Source organism: Fukomys damarensis, unplaced genomic scaffold, assembly GCF_012274545.1.
Source record: "Fukomys damarensis isolate Sample0158 unplaced genomic scaffold, DMR_v1.0_HiC HiC_scaffold_23, whole genome shotgun sequence".
Lineage (NCBI taxonomy): Eukaryota > Metazoa > Chordata > Mammalia > Rodentia > Bathyergidae > Fukomys > Fukomys damarensis.
In genome coordinates, this window is record NW_022900935.1 from 45249129 (window position 1) to 45258235 (window position 9107).

The following is a 9107-nucleotide window of genomic DNA, read 5'->3' on the forward strand; positions in this document are numbered from 1 at the left end:
GTCGCCCCCCTCAGCCCCAGGTGGCACGGGCGGCAAGGCCGATGGAGGCCCCGTGCCTTCTCCCTTCGGGCCCTTGTTGATGCCAAAGAGCCAGGACATAGCCCGTGAGCACCGCGCGCCGCAGAAGCCCACGCGAGGCAGCCCTCACTGTTAGAAAAAGCAGCCACGCTAGGCGAACAGGCGACCAGAAGCACTGCGCAGACGCAACACACACCCGCTTCCTTCCGGGCTACCAAGCGCGTGAGGGCTACGCCGTGTAAAGCTCTGGGATTGGCCGCGAGGACAGTGACGCCATCAGCGTCAGTGGCGCGTCCGCCCAGCCGGCTCTGCGGAGCGACGGGGTGCCCGGTTACCGGGGCCAACCAGGGACAAACTTATCCCTGTACCCTGGGCAGCGTCAGTTTCGTTTAGTGGGAGTGCTGTGTCCTGTTGCTACAGGTGCCGAGCAGCTCGCCGATATGTAGTAGTTTAGGGGCTCTAGTTGCGTGCTGTCTGGATGCCGCCGCAGTGAGTTCTGGACCAGGAGGGAAGCGGCAGGTTTGGGGCTCAGAGTTCACTCTGGACCGGTCTGGACGTGAGTACTCCACCTGGAGAGAAGGGCCGGGCCCCGCGATCTGGGAGCCCCGGGCCTCTCGCCGGCCCCGCCGTGACTCTGCGGCCGCAGAACCTCTCGCGGTCTGGACCCAGGAGTCACACCGCGCTGGCCCGGAGTGGGAAGCAGCCGGTCCCAGGCCAGGTTTCTGAACGGATGGAGGGCGGGCCTGAGAACGAGCCTCCCCGCAACATGTCCCCATCAGGGTCTCCGAACGCAGAGGCTCTTGGCTGCGCTGGCCTTTGCATTACAAGCCCAGAATATGGAAAAGGAGCAGCCTTCTAAAGCCCTCGCCGAACTGGGGACCTCGCGCTTGCCAGGCGCACGCGGTGCCACTGAGCTAAATCCCCAGTCCTAGGAGTCTTCTCTTTGCGAGCCCGCGAGGCCAGAGCCTGCTTCGGGGACACAGGCAGGCTGGACCCGCAGGAGGCAGAGCAGACCAGGACGGATGGCAGGCAGGTGCCACGCGGGAACCCAGGGTCGCAAGTGGGCAAAGGCTGTGTCTCAGTCCCAGGCTTCCTTGACGGAATTGGTTGAGTTCTTGTAATTTTGTGAAATGACTTTTCCCAGTACCTGAAAACTTTTTTTTTGCTTTGTTTTTGTTTTTATACTGGAGATTGGACCCCGGGCCTGGCGCCTGCTGGGCAAGCGCTCTGCTACTGAGCAACATCCTCTGTCCCTTTTTAAACTTTTGAAACAAGTTTTCACTGAATTGCCCACTTGGGCCTTGGCGGTCTTCCTCCCTCAGCCCCTCAAGTAAGTGGAATAACAGGCCCATATCACCGTGTCAGCTATTGAAAACAATTTTTAGCCTAAATAAAAATAGGAAAAGCCTGGCATGATGGCACACACCTGTAATCACAGCACTTGGGAGGCTGAGGCAGAAGAACCACTGAAAGTTTGAGTACAACCTGGGCTTACATAGTGAGTTCAAGGACAGCCTGAACTCTACATGACAAGACCCTGTCTCAAAAAAAACAAAAACTAGGCAAAGGTTTTAAATTGTGAGATAATCAATTTTGTGACACACACAGACACACCTACAAAGAGAAAAAACAAGTGAATCTCTCAATAGAAGCCCCATAGTGGCCATCACCAAGGATTTTTATGGGCTCCCTGCAAACAGCACCCAGAAGGGTGAAGGCCCAGATGGACGAGTCCCCAGGTCCCTCTCCACACATTTGGCAAACTGCCCTTTTTTTTGGAGGGTACCGGGGATCAAACTCCACACCTTACCCTTGTGAGGCAGGCAACAGAACCAATGAGCTAAATCCCTGGCCTGGCAAACCATCTTTTTGTTTTGTTTTGTTTTGTTTTGAGACTGGGTCTCACTATGTAATTGAGACTGATGTGGAACTCACTATGTAGCCCAGGCTGGTCTTGAACTCACAGTGATCCTCCTACCTCGGCCTCCCGAGTCCTGGGATTACAGGTGTGTACCACCTCGCCCGGCTTTGTCCTTTATAAAGCTCTGCATTTTAAGAATTTCATTTAACTTGGTTTAATTTGAAAAGTGCTGATTACTATTTTAAGAATTTGGAAATTGAAAAAGAGAATAGAGGTATAGCCCCTCCCTCTGGACAGGGAGCTGCACAGCTCTGATGAAATCTGTCCACTGGAGTTTGATACTTAAAGTCTTTGATCATTGGGAAGACAGACACATCCTTCCTCAAGACACTAAACTAAGGGGAGGGAACCATGACAGGCTTTCTGCCTAAAGCATGTTTATCCAGTGAACAAAGTGAGGTTCTCTGCTGCTGAGGCTCTGCTGTTGGCTGTGGGCTCCTTCCTGACCTTCCAAACATGCTGGGGCTCCAGCATTGAAGATCTGCAAGAAAGACTGCAGAGGTTACAGATGACCTGAGCCCAGACAGGGGTTCCACAGCTGCCTTGGAGCCCAGGCTAGCAGGACCAGGTGACTTAGCAGGGCATGCACCCGGCCTGGTCTGTGTATCCTTCCGGTGTGGTGTGTGACCCCCCCGCAGACCCAGGCTTCCTAGCATGTGGCTGCAGCCTGTCCTGCCTGCTGTCTTCCCTAGACAGTGCCTGTCTCCGTAGACCTGGAACCCCTTGTGGGGTCCACGAGGTCACTGCTGCCCCTGACATCACCCTGCAGGCCCATCCTCCTGGAGCAGCCCAGCCTTGGAGAGTGAGGGGCTGGTCCAATCCTGCTGTGCTTGCTTGGTGTTCTCACTGTCCCTTTCCCTCCTGACCTACTTGGCCCAGTCTTGCCCATAGTCACCCATCAGCAAGCTCTCTCCATGCCTGCTAGCAGGTCCACAGCTTCTGTGCCCCCTTAGCAAACCCCAGCTCATCAAAAGAAAGGTTCCCAGCCAGGCCTTGCCCCCCCCCCCAGGCTGGGACCCTGTGCTGTTGATCCCCATCCTACATACCAAAGAAGGTTCCTGGCTCCTGTAAGGCTTAGGAGACTCATGGTTCCTGCTGGGCCCAGGACTGTAGTGACCTTGAACTAAGCCCAAATCCTGTGGGCCCCTCCTCCAGAGCTCCCCATAGCTGTGTAGCTTGTCTGCCATCTTAGACTCATGGCCACCAAATATGCTGTGAGCCAGCCCACTGGGAGGCCCTTGTGACCATCCCTCTACCCAGGAGATGCCCTCATGGGGGTGTGGCTGGCCTTGGAACCCGAGAGGCAGTGGCCAGTGGCTGATGGCCCAGGCCACAGAGAAGATGGCTTTGGCCCCTCCCTGGGCAGTTCTGTGACCCCCACACCTGAGCACCAGAGCAATGGTGCTCTCCTGTGGCTGTCCTGCACACTCTTAACTGTACTCTGGTGGGGCAGGGGCCTCTTCCTTGAACAGCTCCAGTATAGCATGGAGAGATCATTTGTGGTGAGCTCACTGACACGTCTGACATGGGAGATGATAGTGTTGGGGGCCACAGTCCCCTACTTCCCCTACTCATGGGACTTGAGCCCCCATGTCTTAGGTCCTCTAGCCCAGGCTGGGACCCCTGGATCAGTGTCTTCCTGCCTTCACCATCCTTACCTTACCATCTTACTTCCAGGGATGGGGTCACCTCCATGGGCTTGTTCTTGTCTTAAAGGATATTGAAAAAATCATCTTCACAAAACTGTTGCACCTGAGCTTTCATTTTCCCACAGGCTTTTCTCCCAGACAGGAGGCTGCACCCAGGGCTGTACTCCTGGGTATTGACCACTTTTCCCACTGTCACAGTGGAAAAAGCCCTGCCCCAGTGGACCTGCTCAGCTCTCAACTAGACACCCTACTTCCTGGAGGTCATATGGTCTTTTCCAAACACCTTTGTCCCAAGAGCTTCAAGAGCAGGACAGCTGACGTGGCCATCAGTCTTCTGGACCAATCTGACCGCACCCTTGGTCTGTGCATCTCTGCAGCTGTGCTCCACAAATCAGAGTGGCCAAGGGCATTGGTCCCTCATCACACCCTGGACCACAGCATGACAAGGAGTCAAAGCCAGGATAATTTTCAGCAAACAGGAGCAGGGGTAGGGGGGCAGATCTGCTTCCTGGAGACATTTCTGAGGGAAGCTCAGATCCAGAGATTTAAGAAATGCTCAAGATAGCACAAAGGGAGGCCCCCAAACGAGGGCACAGAGGGTGTAAGCCACACTCCCCCACTGCCTCTGAGCAACTGTTGGCCTTGGAGTCCAGATGAGATGGAGCTGGAGCCCAGGCAGGGAGGGACATGAAGCAGAGTCCCGGCCCGCTCTGCCATCTTGGGACTATGGGCACATTTTGGGAAGAGGCCTTCATACAGCTTCCTCCCTCCCTCCTCTCACCACTGGGAGACCAGAGTAGGGCACTGCCTGCCTGGAGGGAGTTCTGCCCCCCAGGGAGGTGGGGCCCACACCCCATCCTGAAACCCTGCTTGGGATCTGCTGGCTTCAGGCTCTAGACCATGCTGAAGTCACAAGTGTCCCTGAGCCCACTGGGCGCCTATCTGCTGGCCAGCAGGAGGCTGTAGGGGCCCAGGTAGCCCTTCTGGGCCTGGCTGAGGAACCCAGCTCCAACACCACCAGGGACCTCTGCTTACACAGGCAGGACGAGGCCCTGTCACATTGTCACACATGCAGGCAAACCCTGGGCTCATGGCAGTACTGTCTTGGGAAAAAGTGGCAAGCAGGCTCTTGGGAAAGCTGCCTCTGTGCACATGCAGATGTGTGGATATGCACACGTGTTCACGCACACACTCGTACACACGATGCTTAAGAGCCAGACAGCCCCTCACAACCCTGTGTCTCAGATTCACCAGGATAGCAAAGTAGCCACAGTGAAAGGCAAGGCTTTGCCAACAGGGTGCCAAGCAGGGACCCATGGAACAAAAGTGATGGCAACTGCCCTGGAGAGCCAGCTGGCTGTCCTCCAAGTTCCAGCACCTACCCCAATCCAAAGATTAAGTCATGGACCACAAAGGTGGGCCCGAGCTCTGAAGAGAAAGCCAAGTATTGCACCTCCTGCCTTCCATCACCCACGGGTGGCACCCTGGACCTCTCGTGTCACCCATCCTCAGCTGAAGTGTTGTAATGAGGAGTAAAAGCACTCAGCGAGATCACAGGCTTGGCTTGCATCTGATTTACTGTGTTTGGGAGTCTGATCATTAGTGAGGAGAGAGGCCAACTGGGCTCAAGCAGCAGCAGGTGACCCTCAGAGCACAGGCGCTGTCCAGGTGAAGGGAAACCCAAAAGTACAACCGGTGGGATCAGACAATGTTGAACTTGCTGCAGTGACTCCTGTCCCCCAATCTGTCTGTGACCCTGTGAACAGTGGCCTTGGAGCCTGGCAACAGCAGGGGTGGGAGGCTCCTGTCCCCAAGGCCCTGAATGCCAGGCTGTGGTTCCATCCCTCTGGGGCTGGGGGTGGAACAGTCTGGCCTAGGGGCTGCTGGGGCTGCCCAGTCAGGTCCCCACTGATGCTGTCCTCCAGGCAGCCAGGATCCTGGTGAAGCCCCCCGCTCTTCCTTTTCTGCAGGGAGTTTTTGGGGCCCCCATGCCAGCTTCTCCTTCCCTTCCTGTCCACTTTCTTTCATAGGGGACTCTAGTGCCATGGCCCACTTCAGGCCCCTTTCCACTGAGGGGCCGGGCTGCAGCCTCCCCTCCGGGCTGGGGTGGTCAGGCCTGTGGTTCTCAACCGGTCCTCAGGCTCCTGTCCGTGCACCCCCAACTGCGGCCGGAAGGGCCACGCGTGGGGGCTCTGGTGGGCTCAGAGCTGGGGGCATGGGCCGTGGGGCACGGCGGCGCTCGCTGGCAGGGGTGCAGGCCTTGGCCGACAGTGCCCTCTCGCGGCCGGAGCGAAAGGCGGCGGTCACGGTCACCAGGTAGGCGGTGCCGGGCGCCAGGCCTTGCAGCGTGGTGCTGTTGCGGCCCGCAGGCACCTCCACTCGCTGCGCCACGCCGCTCTGCAGCGGCCCGAACTGCACCACGTAGCCGAGCATGACGTCGGGCCCGAGCGCTGGGGCCCAGCTCACGCGGAGGCTGTACGGCCTGACGTGCGAGATGACGACGCGCTCGGGCCCGGCCTCACCTGTGGGGAGAGGGCGGTCAGTGGAGCCATGGGTAACCCTGCGCCCAGCCCTGAGCCCCGCCCCGGGCCTCACCTGGCAGCGTGCGCACTCGCACGCGCTGCGGCGGCAGCAGGCGCACGTTGGACTCGGGCAGCAGGGACACCTCGTAGTCTGTGTCTGGCTCGAGCCCCGCCCAGGTCCAGCCCATGGAGTACCCGGGGAGCTGCTGGCGTCGGATGGCCCCCAAGTTGCCGCTGGGTGCCAGCTCCAGCACGTAGTAGCCAGAGTCTGCAGGCAGCAGTGCCGGCCAGGCCAGGTGGACACTGCTGGAAGTAACCTCAGAGGCGTGGAGCTGCTGCGGCTGCATGGCATCTGCGGAGGGTGCAGAGGTCAGGGGAACAAAGTGGCCTCCTCCGAGCCAGAGGGTGTCCCTGGCTGACCCAGGAAAGGCAGGGAGATTAGAGGTATCCCAGGAGAACAGGTGGGGCTCATTAGCTGTGCTGCCCCAACCTGGGCCCCACCAGGAACTTCCCTGCCTCACCCCCAAACCTAGACCTGATGGTGAAGGTATAGTGGCCACTCCGCATATAGACCGGTGGCCTGGACGAAGGTCCCTCAAAGGTGGCAGATCCTATGGTGCTGGCTGGTAAGCCCAGACCACCCCCCCAAGGCTGAATGGCTGGCACCAAGGTCTGGGATTCTCCAGGCTCTGGACAGTTAGGCAGAGGGGGACCAGACATGCAATTAAGAGATGGAGGGGAGGCCCTGGGGTCAATGATAATCCCCAGAGCAGTGGGAGGTGGGATTCAGGGTGCCAGGGCCCCAGAAACTAGTGCAGACAGGCCAGAGTGGAACCTTGAGCCTGTGACGCCAGGTGCCACATGGCCACATTAGGCTGGCCAGTGTCTGGGCTGGGTCACAGCCATCCAGGTCACAAACTTCCTCTTCATTACTGCTTGGTGCCAGCCCATCCCTCCACTCTGCCCACAGTCCCAGGACCCCCTAACCCACTGACTACCCCCGTCCCTTCCAGGCTCAGCTGTCTGGTGGGGTCAGATGTCCCTGAGGCAGATCTTGGGGAGGACCCTCCAACTCCTTCCAGTCCACAAACCAACCCCTTCCAGCTCAAGGTGTATGATTAACCCGCCGGCCACCAGGCCTCTTGTCTCCAGCCTGGCCCCTTCTGAGGTTCAGAGAAAAGCCAGGGGTGCTACTTGGCACCACAGCAGTGTGCCTCCTCCCTGACAGTCCCCACAAGAAATCCTGCCACGGCTGTCCTCACAGGGAAGGGCCTGAGCCCTGAGGGAGGCAGCCCCTGACCTCTCTGGCTGTCCCCTCCCTAGGCATGGTAGGCCTGGCAAGCCAGTCAGCCTTTGGGCAAAACTGGCAGAGTCCCAGCCTGGGCACCTCCTTCCTTTCCACACCACTTTGTAGCTCTGATATTGGCATCTGGCATCTGGAGGTGGCCTCTCAGGTCTGGCCCTGTCTCTCCACAGCCCAGGTGGGATCCAGGAGAGGGTTCTATGGGCAGCCCCCAGAAAAGCTGTGAGCCACACACCTCCCACTGTGCTCTTGGTGTGGGCACGAGCCCCCTGAAGTGTCACCCCAGCCTCCTACAGCCCTCCTACCGAGGATGGAGCTGCGAAGCTGCTGGGCAATGATGTGCAGGTCATCCACGTCCACAAAGCGCAGGTGCCTCTCCGCAGGTGCTGAGGCAGCAGCCGACAGCTCCAGCAGGTTGCCCCTGCCAGTGCTGACAATGAAGACAGTGACACCCAGGTCCTTGAGCTCCTGCATGGGGGGGCCTATGGGGTCGCTGGAGCCTCCGTCTGTCACCCACACCAGTACCTTGGGCACCCCTGCCCGGGCACCTGTGGCCTCATCAAACAGCTGCTCCTTGGCAAATGCCAATGCCAGGCCAGTGTTGGTGTCACCCATACGCTGGGCTGAGGCACGGATGGCATCCTGGACGGCCTGACCTGAGCTGTGCCGGTCGAACGGGAACTCAGAATGTGGCAGGCTGCCCACGTGCACCAGGCTGGCACGCAGGGCCTCAGGGCCCAGGGGCAGTGGAGCCACCAGCTGCCCCACAAACTCCCGGACCCGGGAGAACTCATAGTGTGACACGCTGGCCGAGCTATCCAACAGAAACAGCAGGTCTCCCCGAGGGACTGATGCTGGGGGACCTGTGAAAAAGGACAACAGTTCAGACTCACTTTGAGGCCAAACATGCACTCATGCCCAGGGCACAGGCTTTTCTAAAACAAGTACTTGGGTCCTGGGGATGGTACCCCAGGGACAAGAGTTCTGAGCCAAACACGAGGCCCACATCCCTCCTGTGTTCCATCTCTGCAAGTGTTCAGGGTGCAGGGTGGCCGAAGCAACCTGACTGGCTCTGTCCATGCGTGGAGGGTTGCTGGCCCTCCACGCATTCAGCACACAGAGCAAGCAGCTGGAGGAGGCCTCCAGGAGGGCCCTGTTCCCTTAGGCTGGACTTCAGAGAGGTGTTTTCAGACTGGGGTTCTGCCCCAAGGCTCAGCCTCCAGAGAGGGCGGGAGCAGGGGTGCAGGAATGGGGGAGGTGGAGCACTGGACACAGCTCCCCCTGCCCAGATGGCGGGCTGGAGCCCTGACCCCACGTATGGATGATGTCACCTCAGTCTGGTCCTAGAAACTGCGATGTGCAAGCGCACGCACGCACACACTCCGCGCGGCCGAGGAACCCCCTTCCTTCTGGGAGCCTCCACTACTGAGCTGCAGAGACCCGACCTTGGGGTTCCCCAATTCGATGGGGCGATTTCAGCCCTCCCACCACCTCTCTCTCTCCTGAGGGCCCTTCCAGACGCATGGAAACAGGCAGAGCAGTCTCCCAGACAGACACCTCGGTCTTGGCGTCTAGGACCGCTCGGCGGTGCACCTGAGCGCATTCGCCCGGTTCCCGCGGCCTCCGCGCCCACCCGCCCCGTGGCTCCTAGGACAGCGGCCGTCCGGCGTGGACTGCGAGGCCGAGAGGCCTCG

General features: G+C 59.1%; 2 protein-coding genes across 2 annotated transcripts in view; both read right to left on the bottom strand.

Annotated features, from left to right (window-relative positions):
* Positions 1-232, bottom strand: part of LOC104864632 (ATPase family AAA domain-containing protein 3) — a 16708-nt gene extending 16476 nt beyond the window's left edge. The window contains exon 1 of the mRNA XM_010627709.3: positions 6-232. Within this exon, the coding sequence (XP_010626011.2) occupies positions 6-99 (94 nt within the window). The 5' untranslated portion in view covers positions 100-232. The remainder of the gene's footprint in view (positions 1-5) is intronic.
* A 4915-nt stretch (positions 233-5147) lies between these two features.
* Positions 5148-9107, bottom strand: part of Vwa1 (von Willebrand factor A domain containing 1) — a 4405-nt gene continuing 445 nt past the window's right edge. The window contains exons 2-4 of the mRNA XM_010627708.2: positions 7719-8289; positions 6184-6462; positions 5148-6110 (exon numbers count right to left, since the gene is read on the bottom strand). Coding sequence (XP_010626010.1) covers positions 5725-6110; positions 6184-6462; positions 7719-8289 — 1236 coding nt within the window. The 3' untranslated portion in view covers positions 5148-5724. The remainder of the gene's footprint in view (positions 6111-6183; positions 6463-7718; positions 8290-9107) is intronic.